The following is a 20,854-nucleotide window of genomic DNA, read 5'->3' as shown; positions in this document are numbered from 1 at the left end:
GTGTTCTGCACACAAACATCTGTTTCCTTTTTAGCTACATTGTTCAATTCCTTTATGCAAATAATAAAGTCGCCATCTTGTGTTATTTTCTTTTGAAAATCAGCATCTACAACATGTCTGGTTCCTGCTCCAGGTTTCACTACATCAGTCACTGTTATGTCATGATTTTTTTCCCATAAAGTATTACATCTGCTGTGGCTGTCTGCTAGTAAAAGTACACTACTCTTTTTTTCTTGATGATCTGTGTTTCTTGTTGACATTATTTCTGTAAGGTTCATTCATTTTCAAATCATGAACTTTTGTAGTACAGTCATTATCACAGTCACTTTGCAGAACATAATATTTATTATTATCAGAGAATGTAACTGTTTTTGAAGATTTTTTTGACCCTTATGTGGATAAAACATTACCTTTATGCATCACTTTTATCCACTCGAATCATTTATCACGTCTGTCTTGCGCCTCTTCACTTGGTTTTTGTGTGGATCGTAGGCCCTGGTTTTCTTTCCTCAGTGCATCGATGTCTCTTCTTAAGGAATTGATTGTGAGTTGTAGGACTCAAACCCAGAACCAACCCTTTCACAGGTAATGTTCTTACTGACTGAGCTATCTAGGCATGACTCCAGACTTGTTCTCACAGCTTCAGTTCTTCCAGTACCTCTCACCTACTTTTCAAACTTTAAAGAAGCTTTTCTGCATACTATATGGGACTAGCACTTCTGGAAGAAAAGACAAAGCAGACAAATGACTTAACCACAGCCAAAGGGATTGTTTCCAGAAGTTTCAAAATAGCTTACAACTCTGGTGTAGACATGAAGACTCATTCTGAAACAATTGCCATGGCTGTGGCAAAGCAATTTTCTCCACAGTATCCTTTCTTATAGGAGTGCTAGTCACACAAGGAATGCCAGAGAACTTCTGTGAAGCTATAAAAGTAGGACAGATGTACTGACAGAATTGAAGTTGTGAAGACAAGTAATGAATCATGCCTGGATAGCTCAGTCAGTATGAGCATCCCCCACAAAAAGCAAGATTCCAGGTTTGAGACCCAGTTTGAAACGCAGTTCTAATCTACCAGGTAATTTTAACTAACTGCACTCTATCCATATGAAGAGCCAATACCAAACTGTGTCTAACTGCAAGTCAACCACTCAGTTGCCCCTAATGCCGTTTGCAACACATCAACAACTCCACCTGTATTCCCCCCTCCCCCAACCACCTCTTCATTTCTCCCCTCTTAATTATAGTTGAGGGGAACTGTTTCTCTAACCAGAGCTTCATCTCATAATTCCTCTAGTCTAAGCTTTTGCTAGCCTTCTTCCCAATCCTTTGCCCTAATCCTCACTGTTTCTCTCTTTTCCTTTCCCACACCATTCATCTCTGTCTGACCCTTCCATTTTTTTTCTTTTTTGCCACATTACCACATGTGTGTGGCATTGTATATCAGCAGTAGGCTGCATATATCTGCTGCCAGTCTGAGGTCTCTGCCATGCAGAGTCTTTCCTTTGGCAATTGTACATTCACACAAGATGATATCACATGTCATGACACTGTGCTGTATTCAAACAGTATGTTTGTACACTGTTTGTTCCAAGCTCTGTCATAGGGCACCAGTTACAGTTCTGAGCAGCATGTGCACCAGGAAACTAACAGCTCTACTAGCAAAGAGCAAACACCATCTGCACATCACATGGACAGAAACATACTTCCACTTGCTGGTTACATAAGACTAGGTACAGCTTCCAGCAGGCCAGTTCCAGATTGGGTTCCAATACAGTGCAGTGTTATTATCCACTCTGCTTTGCACCGTCATTGTGCCTATGCTTCTCCACACTCTGTGGTCCCTCATTGGGCACTTCCCTCCAGCCATGTGGGATGTAGCTTCTTGTTGATCTGTTATCACGCCTGTAAACTTTTTGTTTCTTATTTCAGGGGATCACAGATGATCTTTCATTTGCTGTTTTCAAGACAGCCCACTGTGAATTTGTGCACTTCATAAAGCGTCCTGTACTGCAATGTGTGAGTCATCCTTTAACACAGCAAGCAACCACATAAAAAGTGTGGATAGAAAATGTGCATTGTGTGTGTGTGTGTGTGTGTGTGTGTGTGTGTGTGTGTGTGTGTGTGTGTGTGTTTAAGTGTAGGCAAAAAAGTACACTAACTCTAAATCTAGTAATACCTGTAGCCTATTACAGATTTCTGAGCACCACACAACACTTACGGGTGAGTGGTTGCCTGTCTATAGTTTTTGTTGTTGTTGTTATTGTGGTTGTTAAGCAAATCAGTACCTCTTCATACATTCATAGGAAGTAAATGAGGCTATAACAGGTCACTGCACTCAGATTTCTGTGCACAAATTTGTCATATGCCAAACAGGATTGATTTATGCCCAAATACAATTCCAGAAGTTAATTGTGGATGGAGAAACAATACATACATGCCATATTGTTTTGTTATGGAGCACAATGATGTCTGACATAATTAACTAATGCACTATAATCTATCAAAAATTAAAATCAGACTCACCAGAAATGCTGCAGGTGGAATAACAATATTTCCTCCTAGCACATTTTCAGTGTAATCCTTTGTTTCTTCCTGGACCTTATTGAATTCAATATATATTTCACCAGAAATAGTCCCCTAAATGTAACAGAATGCATACATTAAGTTATTGAATAAAAAGCAATGCTAAAAGTAAATAGGTTAAAAACCTGTAGGGACAAGATGGAGAAGTCTTCTGAATGTCAAAAAGACTCGGTTTTGTTTCTTTACTTCTGTCAGCTATGATTCCTAATATATATTGCCTATATTGTTATAGAATTTTTTATACATGTATCACAATAAAGGAATTCAGCACTCAAATTTATTTGGATTTGTTGGAAATTTTTGACACCATTACCTACATAGCTATAAATGAAAAACAGGAAAGGAGTGGCATATATAAGGGCATGCAGCACAATAGGTAAAATCACATACAAGCAACAGAAAGCAGTCTGCCAATAGAGTGAGTGGATGCCAGTCGGAAATCAGACCACTAAGTACGTAGTTCCACAGGTATCTGTTCTTGGTCCAATATTGTTCACCCATTTATAAACAACACTGAAGTCTGTGACAATGCACAGAAAATATGATGCACTGATGGTATGACATTAGTAAATAAAGAAAAAACTTGGTCACTCTTCAAACATGTCATATGCTGTACCTAATAGTACAATGTAACGGATCGTAAGTAATGGGAATTTTTTTATTTTACAGGCTTTATACATTCAGTTTTCAAATCTTTTTTTATATTGTTAATACACATATTCCTGATGTATGTCTGCATTTTCAGCTATTTTGAATGTTTAGTTTATTGTTGACAGTCAAAAAGGTTATGTGTGTTTTTGAATGCTCAGTAAATGTTTACTTTCGAAAAAGATGGATCAATGAACTTGCATTAAGTTTGGTTGAAAATAGGAATAAAGTGCAGCACTGCATTCTAAATGTTGACTGTGGCATTTGACAAATCTACTATGAGTAAGACAAGAGTTTATGAGTAGTATAAACTTTACAAAAAGGATCAAGAAGATGCCTGAAATAGCATCAGCCCTGGATTCTGAAGCCCATCAAGTACTGAAGACAATGTAGAAACTATATGGGAAGTGGTTCTGGAAAATCACCATCAGAGAGGTTGCTGATGAGGCAACATATCATTTTGCTCATGCCAAGCAAGTTTTTCAGATGTTTATGGCGTGATAAATGTAGCAGCAAAGCTTGTTCCAAAATTGTTGAATTTCGACCAAAAACAATGTCGCATAAACATCACTCAGGAATTGCTGAATGAAGTCAACATTGATCCAGAACTTCTAAAGAAGGTTATAACAAGTACAAAACATGGGTATATGGCTATGGCCCAATCATCCCTAAGGAAACAGCCTGAAGAGCCAAGTTCGAAAAATATTTGACACATTCCATCACATGTGAAGGTTCTTCTCACTGTTCTCTTTGATTCAAATGGAATATTGTATCATCAGTTCCTGCCTTACGGACATATGGTCAATAAGGAATGCTACCTGAAAGTTATGCACTATTTGCATCAAGCAGTTCAAAGAAAATGACCAGAATTGTAGCAAAAGCACTTGCAGAAATTGCATCGCGATGCTGCTTCCACTCACACGTCAGTGCTTGTTCGTGTTGTTTCTGGCAAAAAATGAAGCCATTATGTTGCCTCTACCACTGTATTCACCCTTTTTCTGATGTTGAACAGACCCATCAGACGCTATGGTTTTGCCTCTGTTGGTGAGATAAAAACAGAACTGCTGAAGGAGCTGAATAGCAAAATGAAAAATGAGTTCCAGAAGTGCTTAAAAGATGGAAAAAAGTGCTGGCAGAAGTGTAATATATCTGAGAGGAATTGCTGTGAAGGGGCAAAGTTGATGCTGATGAAAAAACAAAGATTCTTTAAGAAAAACAAAAAGTCCCATTTCTTTTGGTTCACACCTTGTATAAACAGTATCTGCAGTCAGTTAAGCACTGTAATATTTACTATGAAAAAACTCATTCATTATTCCAACAAAAGCCAACTGTGCATAGTGTGTCACAATTTTTTTGGATCATACTTACAGCATGGAGTAAGATGAAACTCTAGCAGCAGTAATACAAAAATAATTTTTATTTTGCAAAAATGGCTATTAGAAAACAACTGGAATCATACATAAATGCCTTTCAAAATTTAAAAATACTGACATTTTCATTTATATACAGATACAAAATAATAGTGTCATTACTACATTATGAGAAAAACATGCACATGTTTATTCAACTGACAAGAAATAAAGATCAACTGCAATGTATATCAGGAGACTTAAAAATCTTCAAAAAGGTATTCAACACACAGATAATGTCTAATAAAGAGATCACAGGGCATTATGAATGAGGTGATATTTTCAAAGATGATTAAATACTGTTTACAGTGATAAGAGATTTGCTGTGTAAATGATTTTATAAATAAACAAAGTGACATTTTTGTACAGTGTTCCTACCTTAGTGAAAGAGTGAAAACAAGCAAATGAATATGGTACATTATGACATTAACACTTTAATATGTTGTAATTTTGCTCAAAATTGTTTCCTAACTTTTTAGTTTCTTATGGTGTTGCTGACAGCATTATTCGCAACTGTAAGGTTGGATCCCAATGTCCAACATGCACAATATTTCAGCAAACAATTATGTTGTTACTGTCATGTGTGTTAATGAAGTGACTGCTTCTGTGTGAGCACAAGTCATTTGTCTCTGTGCCACTTTTCTCCTGCCTTCAGAAGTCTGCTGTGGGTGTGATGTTCCTCTGATAAAAATTTGTTGCTGAAGGAAATCTTGTTCATAGTTACTTTGACTTTGTGCAACCCTTCAGTAAGTGCAGGCTAAAGGATTCCATTATCCTAGTGAGCTGTGATGACATTTCTATTTTTACCAGAGCTTCTATGCAGAATCCCTGGAACACATCAGCCAGAAATTTGACTTGAAGAGATGTTCACTTTTTCAGGTATGCTCTGATGTTGATGTAATTTATTTTCAATGTGACACACCATGAACAGACAGATTAAATACCCCTGTGCAACACACTTTCATCAGTTGTGGGTAACTTCTGTGTGGAACTGCTTGAAGAGAAAGCTCTGGAATCAACCTGTTAGGTATTAAAATGTTTGTGACATTCATTGATGGCAAATTTGTCACAAACTTACATGTAAAAGACATCTTGGTTGAATTACTTGAACACATCGCAAGATCAAGTTCACAACGGATGCTGAAGTGGATAGATGATTACTCATTCTAGCAGTTGGCACACTGGGACAAAGCACATACAAGAAAAATAGGCATACTGAATTGTAATTGCGATCTGACAGCTGTAAGCACCTGCCACACAAAAATAGAATGTCCAAAAACTGGCTGACATGGCTGGTGCCCTATTTGAAATGGAGAGTTTCACCATGGAACTAGAACATCTGAAATGTTTCCCATAAGAATGATTACACTGAATGATAGATATGGTGAGCACTATCAGTATGGTTGGAGGAAAAAGAAGAGAAATCTGAGAAGATTATAAGTAATACATTACTATTACATGCATCTTGGAATTGTAGAGGGGCCTACTTATAGTAGGTAAAGTCGTAATAAGGAACTCATGTCTGTAAATGTACTATTTGGATGTAAAATATGCTTGAAGACTAGATCAGTTTAAAATATCCCACATGATAGTACACACATGCTGAAGATAAAGGTTGCTGAACTGTGTGCTCTACAGAAGTCTGTGGCATGGGCAATGTTTGAAGGTACTCATTGTCAGGTTCTCTTTTACATGTCAAATGACATACTCAGAAAAGGAAAATTGTGGCACATCCTTGGAGCACCACTGTCAACCACCCTAGTTGCAAACATACCAGTTTCTCATAGCTGTTGTCATACACAGATGAAAATGGCGTGTAATGTCATAATTACGATGGGGGATGACAAAACCGCCTTCTTCTCAATTTGTGTGCATACTGTTAAGTGAGAGATTTGAAAGCAATCCAACCTTCAGACATATTTTATATCCAAATGATACATTTCTGGACATTGGTTCCATTTCAAAACCTTATCTATTAATTCCACTCTACAACCCACAGAAGGCTCTAATAGGAATTGTGAGACACCCTATGTAATGTGGTGGATCATTGTCTAAGAAAATCCTAAGAATTTAAAAGAGACACTGAATTAATATTGTTTCCTGACTGTATACAAAAATACCAGAACTACTTAGTAGTGTCAGTTTCAAACTATGCAAATCTATAAAATGTCAGATCTCATGCCAATTCAGTATGATGTTTTTAGGCAGATGACTGAATATCATTACTTATAAATGAAAAGCAGAGTATTGTGTATAGTCTACAGAGGGTGTCAGTGTTGTTGTGTGTGTGAATATGCCTACTTCTGCTAAAAAATGGGAAGTACTTTAAAGTTAATCGGAATGCTGTTTTCTGTTATGTGTTTCTGTGCTCCACAAATCGATCCACTTTAGGTGACTGTTTACCTTTGCATTATTTCACATATTTCTACAGTGCTGACTTATTTTGTTAATTTGTTTTTAGCTTACAGTCCCATAATCAGACTTTGACTAACTATCATTGTCAGAGAAGGCCAAATATTCATGAACAATATGGGGAAAAATATGTTATGCATCAGGAGTGAGGTATGATGTCAGTTTTGACAGTACTGCAATTAAAAGTGTTGTAGTTAAACTGTAAATAAATGTAAAGGGAACAAACACAGAAAAACATTCATACTAAACTGGAAAAACAGTGTTTATACAAAAATTTAAATTAAATTAACACTCCCGATAAAATAAAATTAGTATGTGACAAGTGTAGTACAAAACATCTTGAACAGGTATGACATATAGAAGGTGATACAGAAACAGATTACAAGACAGAAATGACAGTTGTAACAAGAGAACATATGGAATACATAGACATTCACAATAACATAAATAAATATCTCCTCCCATGCCCAAAAATCATTTCAAAGCAGTGTCTGACACAATAAAATTCTTTGTCTCAACCAATAGCAATAACCCTTTCCTTATTGATCACATCTTGAATAGGAAAATAATATCCCTACTCTAAGCTCCTTTCTACTGTTTCCAATGTTTACAAGAAGTGGATTAAATCCCATACCTAGGACAGGTATGACAGAGGGCAACCCAAACACTGAAATCCTACAACTATTGGTTTTCCTGCTATGAGAGGAATGCTATAGCCACTTGTATGTTCAGTATTAAGAGAAATATAAAGTTCTTGGTTAGACTGAACTATGGTTCAGGTACTTATTTCAAGTGTTCAAACAGCAAATTCCAATCCATCCAATTTTCAAAGCATTTAGTACTTTTCAGCATAACAGTTTGTTCTTATGCCCATCTACAAGTAGTCGCACGTCACCCAGAACAGCCTGTCCACTGTTCAAAAGTGAATAGTTAATAACTATGTTAGAGGTGCTCTCAATGTTCAGTTCTCATCACAAATACGTATATTCTGTACACTACCTCTAATTAATGAACACTGTGATTGATTGTTAGAAGTGTATAACATTATTGTCATCAAAACTAGCTGTTGCTCATGTAAATTAACCACCACAGTGTAATTATACTTAATGAGTTGATACAGGACTGTGCTAAATGTAAACTGTGTCATTTTTTTAGATAAACATGAACTGTCTATTTTTGCCACCATTGAAAACTTCACCACTGTGATTGCAAGTATTTATCTGTAAACTTGCACTAATTATTTTTTATAGTGTAAAAACTGGCCGCCATAGACAATTAGTGAACTCCACAAGGAATAATGTGGGTGCTAATGTCAACTATACTGCTGAGATCAAGAACATTTTTGAATGCAAGCAGAACATATTTATGTGAACTTTCTGGTTCAAGGTGATCTAGAGGAAGTATTATCGAGGAGAGACTGCAAATTACAGGTCAGTCCGGTCAAAAGCACTCACCAGCATTGGCAAATAATGAGGGAACACTGTTGTGACTCGCCCATCATTCAAAGTGCCGCCACGCAATTACGCGCGTCCTCTACGTGCGGCACTGTCTGCCAGCCATGCAGCAGCTGCGCCACCTAAGCAGCCAGCTGAGCAGTGGCCGTTTGACTGGGACTCAGTGCTCATTTGAATGCTAACGTGTACACATGTCTTGCTTGTCAACTTACTCTGTGACTTATATGTGTTGTGTCGTTCTGAAATATATGTGTTAAACTTGACGTTATAACAATTGGCGACGAGGTAGTGGATTTTTCCTTTTCACCGTTGACCCACAGGGTTCCATGGCTACTGTCGAGCAACTATTGCAAAATCTCCTTGAACAGCAAACGCTTCTAACAGCGGCGATTCGCGATTTCATCGCGGCGTCAAATGCGGGGCGTTTCTCATCGTTGGCTATACCTCCTTTTCCTCCTTACGACGAGGCGGCGGAAGACTGGTCTGATTATGAAAAACGTCTTCGACGGCACTTCTTGGCATTCCATGTCATGGATGAACAACCATGTAAGTCTCTGTTCCTTTCCTGGATTTTACCTCAAATGTATTGGTTGTTGTCGCAATTGGCTCCTTTGAAGGATCCTGCATCTTTGACCTTTGCTGAAATGTGCTCACTTCTGTCTGTCTATTTTCAAAAGAAAACGCATGTTGTAGCCTCTCGTGTTACCTTTTATCATTGTCAAAAACAGCCACATCAATCCTATCACACTTGGGCTGCTGAACTTCATTGCCTCAGTCGAAAGTGTCAATTTGTTACTGATGTTCACAAAGAATCCTATGCCAATTCCATGGTACGGAATGCTATTATCCAGTCGGTGCCTGACAAAGAAGTTGGGCAACGTGCCCTTCAGTTGACGAATCTGACTCTAGATGAAGTTCTCTCCATTGCACAGTCTTTTGAAATTTCTCACGCCGCTGGGGCGCAAATAGAGGAGTGGGGTGACGTTGGAGAAATACAACCTCTGTGCGCTGTTGATGACGTGTGCAGCGCGTCCCCGCCAGCCGACGTGGCCGCAGTGCGCTCCCACTCGCAGCCTCGGCCTAGCCGTAAACAACCCGCTAAGAAACTGCAGCAAACCCCCGGCAACTTCCTTTATGTCTGCTGTGTTTTACGAAACATTCACATGAGGATTGTCTCCAACGTTGGGCTGTGTGTCACAATTGCAAAAAGGAAGGTCATGTGTCTTCCGTTTGCAAATCCGACCGCATACATGATGTTCATGAACATGATGCTGATTCTGATTCTGTGTTGTCTTTCAATTGCACTTCTTCCCTTTCAGGGAAGTTATTCCTCACTGTCCAAACCCTTGGTCGAGATGTTCGCATGCAAGTGGATACCGGTTCTGCTGCTACTATAATTAATTCTCAGACGTATCTTCAGTTGGGTTCTCCATTCCTGTCACCTGTCACTAGGCAATTACGGACGTACAGTAAACAGAAGATTTCTCTCTTGGGACAGTTTAATGCTGAGGTATCTTACAAATCCATCGTTCACACTGTTCCCATATTTGTGGTCGACCAGAGCAACGCAGAAAATCTTTTTGGTTTCGATGCCTTTCGTGTTTTTGGGTTCTCCATAGATGACTGTCAATATTGTCTCTGATGCTATTCCTTATGCTCAACTGGATTCCTTGTCGACGACATATTCGTCCCTTTTTTCTCCTGGGTTAGGCCGTGCAAACGACTTTGAAGCTCATATCACGCTCAAACCCACTGCTCGGCCTAAGTTTTTTCGGGCTCTGCCCCTTCCTGTGGCCCTTTGTGATCGGGTAAAACGGGAGTTGGATCATCTCACTACTTCAGGGGTCTTGCTTCCTGTAACTTCCAGTGAGTGGTCCTCTCCTGTCGTTGTCGTTGCTAAGCCAAATGGTGATATTTGTCTCTGTGGCGATTTCAAAGCCACTGTAAATGCTCAATGCCTCATCGACACTTACCCTATGCCCCGTCCTGAAGAACTGTTCACTAAACTTGCTGGAGGCCAGTATTTTTCTAAAATTGACCTGTCAGAAGCTTATCATCAACTTCCTCTTGACGCTGCTTCCCGGCAGTTTTTGGTCCTTAACACGCCTTTCGGCCTCTATCAATACCAACGATTGCCATTTGGGGTTGCTAGCGCCCCTGCTCTCTTTCAGCGATTCTTGGAACAATTATTGCTCCCTGTCCCTGGGTGTATCAATTACATGGACGACATTGTTGTCACTGGCTCCACTACTGAAGAACATCTTCAAAATCTCTGCACACTTTTTCATGTCTTACAGACTGCCAGTCTTAAGTGTAATCTTCAGAAATCACAATTTTTTCAGGCATCTATCACGTACTTGGGGTTTCAAGTCTCTCAGGATGGTATTCGTCTGCTTCAGCAAACTGTCGCTGCGATCGATGCCCTTCCTTGCCCTACATCTGTTAAGGAACTGCAGGCCTTCTTGGGGAAAATAGCATACTATCACAAATTCTTACCATCTGCGCCTTCGGTGGCTCAGCCGTTGCATCGCCTGTTCCATAAAAACGTGCCTTTTCACTGGTCCGTGTCATGCGAAGCGGCTTTCCAGAAATTGAAGACTCTGCTGAAACAGGCCCCGTGCCTGGCTACTTATTGACCTGGCCAACATCTTGTTCTTGCCACAGACGCCTCTCAATATGGGGTCGGTGCAGTCCTTGCGCACCATTTTTCTGACGGTTCGGAACAACCCATTGCTTATGCCTCCAAATCGCTCACGGATGCCCAACAAAGGTATTCTCAAATTGAGAAAGAAGCTTTGGCCATTATTTATGCTCTTCATAAGTTTGATGTTTTTCTCTATGGCTCAAAATTTCATCTTGTTACGGATCACAAACCACTTGTTTCCTTGTTTCATCCATCAACGTCACTTCCCGACAAGGCTGCACACCGCCTCCAGCGTTGGGCTCTTTACTTGTCTCGTTTCAATTATGAGACTCATTTCTGGCCAACGGCTCAACATGCAAATGCTGATGCTCTGTCTCGCCTTCTCATGGGTCCTGATCAGGCATTTGATAGGGACGAACTTTTGTGTTTCCACTTGGATGTTGCCGAGCAGCGTGTTGTGGATGTGTTCCCCATCACTGGGGACAGGCTGGTGGCTGCTACGGGTTCTAACCCTACCCTCTCCCAGATTTTACACTGTATTCAGAAGGGTTGGCCAGATCGCCCATCCGCTAAGACTTCTGATCCGTTGCGGAACTACTACGCTTTGCGCTACCGCCTCACGGCTAGGGATGGTGTTATCCTCCTCTCCACTGACAATGCTTCGCCACATGTTGTGGTACCTGCTTCTTTGCGTGCTTCGGTCTTGCGCCTCCTTCACCAAGGGCACTGGGGTGTGTCTCGTACAAAATCTCTGGCACGCCGTCATGTGTACTGGCCTGGCATCGACTCTGAAATAGCACACATGGTCGCTGTCTGCGGCCCTTGTGCGTCACAGGCCGCTGCCCTGGAGTCATCCCTGTCACCGTGGCCTTCGCCTGAGAAGTCCTGGGAGCACATTCATGCTGACTTTGCGGGACCCTTTTTAGGTACTTATTGGCTCCTCATAATTGATGCCTACTCTAACTTTCCTTTCATTGTCCGTTGCACGTCGCCTACCACCGCGGCAACCACCAGTGCTCTCGCCACATTTTTTCTTTGGAAGGCCTCCCCTCTACTCTTGTTACTGATAATGGTCCACAATTTGCCTCTTCTGAATTTGCGGATTTTTGTGCTCGTCAAGGCATTATGCATGTCACGGCCCCGCCATTCCATCCGCAATCTAACGGTGAGGCTGAACGACTGGTCCGCACATTTAAGGCTCAGATGCGGAAAGTTCTGACTTCTTCTGCTGCTGATGATGCGCTTCTCCAGTTTCTGGCGTCTTACCCTTTCACCCCCATGGGCGACCACAGCCCGGCTGAGCTCTTACGTGGCCGACAGCCCCACATGCTACTTCATCTTCTGCGGCCTTCTACCTCACGGCCACGGGTGCCTTCACTTGGCCGGTTCACTGCCGACGACCTTGTCTGGGTATGGGCATATGGCAGGCGGCCAAAATGGAGCCCGGGCCACATCTTAAGACACCATGGCAGATGCCTGTATGAAATTCAGATGGACACGGGTGTTGCAGTGCGTCATTCGGACCAGCTTCGGCCTCGTGTGCCAGCAACGCCTGTTCCGAATGCCGCAACACCACCTTTTGCTCTACCTGATGCTCGGGATCTTGGCATCTCTCAATACTCACAACGCATCCCTCTCACCGTCATCGTGATGCCAGCACAAGAACGGATGCCACCAGGAGACATGCCCATGCAGGAACCGGATGACCATCCTCTGTCAGAGCAAATCTACTCGCCTCCTCCTCCAACTGACGCCGACACATCGCCCATGTCTCCTGTCATATCAACTGGATTTGCCACAATGAGCAGATTGGTGCATGGGGCCCCAGCAGATTCAACCCCTACGTCTCCTGTCATCTCGACCCGTTATCATCGGGGACACTTCCGTCCATCCGGGAAGCCTCCTCCTCGAGACTTTACAGCGAGTCAAACAACACCCATGGACGTTAGCCATCTCCAGGACACCTCCATCAAGACCAGTGCAACTATTTCAAAGGGGGGAAAAGTGTTGTGACTCGCCGATCATTCAAAGCACCGCCGTGCAATTACGTGTGTCCTCTACGTGCGGCGCTGTCTGCCAGCCATGCAGCAGCTGTGCCGCCTAAGCGGCCAGCCGAGCAGCGGCCACTAGACTGGGACTCAGTGCTCATTCGAATTCTAACATGGGCACATGTCTTGCTTGTCAACTTTCTCTGTGACTTATATGTGTTGTGTCGTTCTGAAATATATGTGTTAAACTTGACATTATAACAAACACATTTGTAGAATGATTACGGAAAGGCAAAGAAGGCAAAGACATGTTTATCGCAGAACTATAAAAGTAGGTATGGAACCTATCTCTACAGTTGAGTTTCTGGTTTATCAACTAATTGCTGTGCATGAGCTAAAAGAAGGAAAGGGAAGAATACAAGGAATGGTGTACATGGTTCCATAATACAGGACTGAACTACACTATGAGACTGACTCAGCTGCTCATCTCAGTATCTTACAGTGTTACTGCTACAATAAGCAAAAGTATTACACGTTTATGTAAAGGTAATTTGTTTCGGGTGGTATGGCTTAATAAAATGATGGAATAATATATGGTGATAAAACAGTAATTTGTTGGCTCCTCTGCAAAAGGAGGGGATGGTTGATTTATCCTACATTCTTACTGCTTCCTTTCTTACTATATGCAACTAAGATATCATTATTAGGACTGGTACTTAAGACTATTTTGGTGAACATATGAAACACTGTTTCCTAAAACTCTCATTTTACTACTGAATATTTAACAAGAATGTTGTGTGAAAGCAAGTCAAAATGTACCAATCTATCAGAATGGTAAGTGACTGTCATTAAAGATCATTACTCACATTGTTTATCAACAATAATTATGAATTCACTGTAGTATGTTATTTGGTAAGATGTTTGTCTTTAATATATTGTGATCCTTTACTGTCCAAGAAGATTTGTTGCTTGGAATGAGGTACCAATTATCTCCAGTAGATATGCACTTCAATTATACTCTGTAATCATCATTCATATATGTTCTTCTAGGATATGAGGCTTTAGTAATTTGAATTCCTATGTGACAATATTGTGCTGAAAAAGTCTACACTTCAGAAGAAGTACTAAGTGAAGTTACTTTCGGTATATAATTGAAATCAGCTTCTGATGCACACATTCATTAACTCAATCACAAATTAGCCTTGATTAATATATTTGCACCCTAAAACATGATATATTTTTTAATTCAAGTTATTAAACCAAATTTATTTGGTGGTGCTTACATTACACCAAAACATTAAGAGAGTTTTGCATTACACACAACAAATGAAAGTTACATACATTTCTGTATTCTGGCTTTATGAAGTGAAAAGGAACATTTTAACAATACAACATGTACTACGCTATAAATTATTCACTGTAAGTTTTAATAATTAATTTCTGTAAAGTCTGAAACATACCTCTCGAGATGAAATAAGTGGCCATTCTTCCGAATGGTCCCATTGACAAATTGGAGATATAAATGGTGTGCCTGCCGATACTGGTAATGGTACAGGTGGATATATTTCTGCTACCTTAGGATCTAGCCCACACAGATACAATCTACAGCAGTGAATGAAAATTCAAAAGCATTTGTCAATAACAATAATGTACTTTACTTTTCTTATGAGAAATACATAATGAATACAGGTCACGTATTTATCATGATGGCATAAAGAAATATTGCAAACAAAACGTACGGACCTCTGGTTACTCTAGTCATTAGGATCAAAGTTCCATTATGATAATGAGCTAATACTTGAATATGAACTTGCATAACCAATTCAATGCGTGATGTCATCCCAACACCACACACAAGGGCTAACATTTGGCATTTAAATTTAGGTTCATAGAAATTAGGTAAAATTTCTTTTGAATACACTGTACATCTAGGCACTTTCTTGTTTCACAATGGGAACTGTACAGAGGAAAAGTAATGAACCTTAATTTTTTAAAAGATATCATTATCATTTTTACTTTAAAGTTATCCTTTTCAAATTAGTTCCCTTAGGCAGCTATATATCAGTAGATGTGTCATTTCCAGTCTTTGATTACACTCCTTGGATATTAGCTAGGCGGTTTCATGTTCTGTGGATCACATGCAATATAAATTGTAATGATATGAAACAAGTAATCTTACATTCAAAACACAAATTAATTTGTAAATATGAATGCATGCTAAACATTTATAAGCTAGGTTGTGGTCTTATTATTATTATTATTATTATCACTATTTAGCATTACCTACCCACCACCTTTTACACATTACAATAATAAAAATTCGTCTACAGAAGGAGTTTTTAGGGAGATACCTTTTCAGTTTGTTTTCAAGTTTTACTTTACTGTCTGTCAGACATTTCATATCTCTGTGTAAGTGATCAAAAGATTTAGTTGCGGCATTGTGCTCCCCTTTTTGTGCTAAAGGCAACCTAAATGTGAAGTGATGAATCTAATTTTTTCTTGTGGTATTGCAGTTATGTATATCATCATTCATTGTGAACTGCAGAGGATTATTTACAACAAACCCGATGAGCAAATAAATACACTGTGAAGTAGTAGTCAAAATACTCAAATCCTTAAACAGATGTCAACAAGATGATGGTAGGTGAACACCCTCACATTATTCTTAGAATACGTTTTTGAGCAATGATGACTTTCTTTCTTAAAGATGAATTACAGCATAACATTATTCCATATGACATTACTGAATGAAAATATGCAAAATATTTAAACTTACTGATTTGTCTTCAGCCAAGATCTGTAATGATTATAAGTGCAAATGTTGCTGGACTTAGTTGCCTTAGGAGTTTCAAAATGTGCTTTTTCCAGTTTAAATTCTCATCGGTATGGACACACAAAATTTTGAAGTTTCCACACTATTAATTCCTCACCATATGTTACACTCAAGAGTGTTGCAGAACCTCTAGTTGTCATAGAGCTGATTATGTTGCATCTTTTTAAAACTGAGAGTGATGCCATTTTCAGAAAACCAGTCATGAAAATATTGTTTACCCTTTCTTCTGCTGCTGTATATATGGTAGGACTGATTATTATAGTAGTGCCACCCGCAAAAAAGAACTAATTCTGTATGTTGTTTATTAGATAGAAGATCGTTTACCTATATGAGGGAAAATAGCAGACCTAAGATTGAGCCTTGGGGAACCCCATATATGATTTCTTACTAGTCAAATCAAATCAGATCAGACCAAATCAAATCAACCATGGGTTGCAAAAGCTTGAAAATTTGTGTGTGTATTTTTGTGGTTTTTATTCTATCAACATACCAGCGCTTTCTTGTTTGGTACCAAACGAATTACTGTTTTCTGACATAATGTGCATGGTCTTTGATTTTTTAATACCTTTACTTAATAATTTTGACAAGTTTTTGTGGTGTGCAACTACTGCAGGATCTCTATTTGTTCCTGTCAACAGATTCCTTTTTCCTTTCTCAGGATACCAGCTGGTTATAATAATTAACTGATGGTGTTCCAAGTGCTGCAGTGGAGGCTGTATACATCACAAGATGCAGAAACATCATAGGTATGTTGATTAGTCAGTGTGCTCATGGAATATGCTGCAAAAAATAGTAGTTCCAGTTTCTGCCACCAGGTGAAATTATGGCTCTGCATGCAGTGAGAATGTGAAATGTTTCCTGTTTTGACATCAATATGCTATTTGTCACTTGGCAAAGTGTGTGGACTTCTTTTGTGAAGTGACTGTAGGAGTAAAGCGTTAAGAGGATTAAATCTTTCTGTATGAAACACAATTGCTACTGAGAAGACAGACCATGTACTGCTGGTAAATTTGTTTTATCAGTGGGCAGCAACAGTAGTGCTGTATTGTGGGAATATCACTGACAGAAACAGCTGCAAAGAGGCCCCATGTTAATGAATGGGCTAAAGAATATGATCAAGAAATTTGAAGAAACAGGTGAATTAGGTGATGCAGCAGAGAGAAGGAGGCGGCCCATTCCCATGGGAGTTGTTGATGAAGTTGCTGTAGATACAGCTGACCACACAGTACATGCCTTAAATTCTGCAGCCAGTGCTCGAGCTGTGTCATAGCAATTCTCTCTCCCCTGATAAACCTATCAAAACACTTTGCATTAAATTTTACACTGGTATTCCTACAAGATTCAGAATGTGAACCAAATGAAGCTCTTTGCTTTTGACATGCCTCGGAATGGATGACATACATTTGGGGGAAGATTCTTTGGATAGTTGAGGCACATTTTACACTGCATGGTGCTATGAATGCACAGAACTGTCGCTTAGGGGATTCTACTTCATAACATGTTGCCCAGGAAAATCCATTGCACTCAGCTTCTGTGACTGTCTGGTGTGGTTTCGCAATCAACTTCATTCTTGTTCCATTTTTCTTTGAGGAGACGACATATTGTTGACCTGGTATGTGTACAGTGATATCAGGACATTATAAGGACCTCCTTGTACAAAATTTAATTCCAGCTTTGCAAGAACGCAACTGTGTTCACAACACTATTTTCATGCAAGATTGGGTGACATGGAACGCCGGGGTGGCCGAGTGGTTCTAGGTGCTACAGTCTGGAACCGCACGACTGCTACGGTCGCAGGTTCAAATCCTGCCTCAGGCATGGATGTGTGTGATGTCTTTAGGTTAGTTAGGTTTAAGTAGTTCTAGGGGACTGATGACCTTAGAGGTTAAGTCCCATAGTGCTCAGAGCCATTTGAACCAATTGACATGATAAGTCGGTCTTTCCAGCTGAAAGATCCGCTTCAAGAAACCTTCAGTAACAATTTTATCATCACTAACCAGTTTCAAGGTGTGTGACCTTCCAGATCCCATGACTTATCCATGTGACTTCTGGTTGTGGGTATGCTGAAAGATCACTTCTGTCAGGGATATACGTGGACTACTCCTGATCTGAATAATAGCACATGATGCCATATAGCTTTGATTACACTGGATACATAGCAAGCAACTGTTGATTATATTTTGTTACAGATGCAGCATGTTGCTGAGTCAGGAGACCACACTGGACACATATTTTCATTTATGACCATATCCTAATAAATTCATTAGGGCAGTGTGGCAAAATGTAAGTGCCTTTGCTAACAACATCATATCGCCTGCAGTGCCTCTCCTGGGCTCATGACCATAATAGTTGGTCCCTAGATGACTGGAAAACTGTGGCCTGATCAGATGAGTCCCAATATTAGTTGGTGAGAGCTGATGGAAGGTTAGATTGTGGCACAAACTCCACAAAGCCATGGACCTAGGATGACAACAAGGAACTGTGCAAGCTGGTGGTGGTTCCATAATAGTGTGGGGTGTGTTTACACGGAATGGACTGGATCCTCTGGTCCAACTGAACTGACCACTGATTGGAAATCATTATGTTTGGCTCCTTGGAGATCATTTGCAGACATACAGTGATAGAATTTTTATGGAAGACAATGCACCATGTCACTGCACCATAACCATTTGCAACTGGTTTGGAGAACATTCTCACGTATCCCATTGAATATTTATGGAATTAAATTCGGAGGTCAGTTCATGCACAAAATCCTCCACTAGCAACACTTCTGCAGGTATGGACATCTATAGAGACCTCATGGCTCAAAATTTCTGCATGGGACCTCCAACAGAGTCCTACTTTCTTTATTCACCCATGTTAGAAAGTTAATTGCTGACATCACATTGTAGGCTCCATATAAGGTTTCCAGATCATTTTTCCTATCAGAGTCTTTTAGAAAATGTAAACTGAAATCATCACAGATTATTAACTGCAAGCTGCCATCTGACACGTAGCATAGTAATGAATCGCAATTCCTCATAAATAGTTCAGAATTTCCCCGAGGTGATCTGTATACAGTTACAATTGAAAACAAATTATTTTTCAGTATTAATTCACATACACACATTTATGTGTGCTGATCACTACAAAAACTACTTGTGTCAGTGTTTTTGATCTTGCGTTCTGTCTAAATATATGTAACAAAAAATGGTTCAAATGGCTCTAAGCACAATGGGACTTAACATCTGAGGTCATCAGTCCGCTAGACTTAGAGCTACTTAAACCAAACTAACGTACGGACATCACACACATCCATACCTGAGGCAGGATTCGAACCTGTGACCGTAGTAGCAGCGCGGTTCCAGACTGAAGTGCCTAGAACCACTCAGCCACAACAGCCGGCTATATGTAACAACTCTTTCTTTTTCCATACTAGTTCTACATGAGTCAGATGGTAGAGTGTAATCTTTTATATTTAACTTTGCTGACCTTGTGGTTTAGTGGTGCTCAGACAAGCGCAGGAAGTCCATCTTCTGAGAGCTCTCTAAAATTTCTAGATAGACAAGTCCACTAATATTCTGATGAAATAAGCTAACCTTACTTTTTTATGAATTGTCAAACATTCTGTGGTGTTCTTCTGATAAGTTAACTCCTTTCATAACAGGGTGCCTGAATCCATATTCTGGCCTGAGAAAGATGCCTCTCTGACACCAGTAATCAGAGGGATCCTCAGCAAAAAGGTGATATCTTTTCAGTGGTTTTTTGATCTTGCAGAACATAAGTTGTTTTTGAAATATTCACATTCTGTCAAAAATAGTTTGATAACATGAAAGCAGTCTGGGTCTTTTTTATTCTGTAAAGAAAGTAAATCCACACATTCTTATGGTTGCTTTCCTTTCCAGTTGCCAGGTTTTTCCCCCACATATCTGTCTTTCTTCCTCTATCTTGTTGGAGCTCTCTAAATTTTTTAATATCTTTTTTCTTAGTAATTTTAAGTAGTTTGTGTATTGTGTCTATCCTCACATATTCCAGTTTCAAGGTCATTCAACTGAGATATTATATAACAGTAATAAACATGTGTTATCACCATAACAAATCATTCTTTGATCACATTACATCTGTCTACCATTACCTCTTAGATTTGGTCTTCTTTTGAAATGCTGCAATGTCTCAGGCAGGGAATTTATTCTGTCTGTTGTGAATCTGTCCCAATCCCTCCCATCTTTATCTATGAAGGAGAATCCTCTCACTAACATCCCCTCCCTCCCACTTGCTACTCACTGTAACACATTTGTGTTATGAGAATGGTATAGCCTCTAACTTCTCCTCCACCATTCCATAATCAACATACTTTTAAAATAGCCCACACATTGAAGGCTGTCACAGCACAACAGATAATTGCTAGTTCATGTTTTATCCTTTTACTTTCTAATCAGTCTCATTCCACATTCTTAACCATGCCAGTAATATTACTACAGTACTCGTAATTTCACTGGATGAAAAAATACTTAAAATTGTAAGAAATGCTTGTAGTGATTAAAATTAACAAACTTTTCAAATGAAAATCTGGTCATGGTTGGGATGAAATGAAAGAAATTGTCTCTAAGCTGGTTATCACCACAGAGGATAAAATTTGTACAATGGTAGAATTTTTATACCAACTGATTTCACAGTGCTGTAAGTATCTTGACAATGCACCCAATTACATAAAAAAATTACAGTGTGGTAGATACTTGTATTTGTAAGATAACATTGGCTCTACAATCCAGGTGGCACACATATTTTGTTTGTACCTCCTTCTAATTGGTTATTTTTCATTTTTGATGAAACAAGCCTTCTTTTTCTTCACTTTTCTTGAGGGATGTGTAATCAAAAGAAAATGTCATACCAAATGTCTA

General features: G+C 39.6%; 1 protein-coding gene across 1 annotated transcript in view; it reads right to left on the bottom strand.

Moving 5' to 3' along the window:
* Positions 1 to 20,854, bottom strand: part of LOC126483828 (fatty acid synthase-like) — a 394,620-nt gene that overhangs the window by 183,165 nt on the left and 190,601 nt on the right. The window contains exons 14-15 of the mRNA XM_050107027.1: positions 14,602 to 14,743; positions 2,527 to 2,640 (exon numbers count right to left, since the gene is read on the bottom strand). Coding sequence (XP_049962984.1) covers positions 2,527 to 2,640; positions 14,602 to 14,743 — 256 coding nt within the window. The remainder of the gene's footprint in view (positions 1 to 2,526; positions 2,641 to 14,601; positions 14,744 to 20,854) is intronic.

This window comes from Schistocerca serialis, chromosome 6 (genome assembly GCF_023864345.2).
Source record: "Schistocerca serialis cubense isolate TAMUIC-IGC-003099 chromosome 6, iqSchSeri2.2, whole genome shotgun sequence".
NCBI classification, from domain to species: domain Eukaryota; kingdom Metazoa; phylum Arthropoda; class Insecta; order Orthoptera; family Acrididae; genus Schistocerca; species Schistocerca serialis.
Note: the sequence above shows the minus strand (reverse complement) of the source record. Positions and strands in the feature narration are given on the sequence as shown.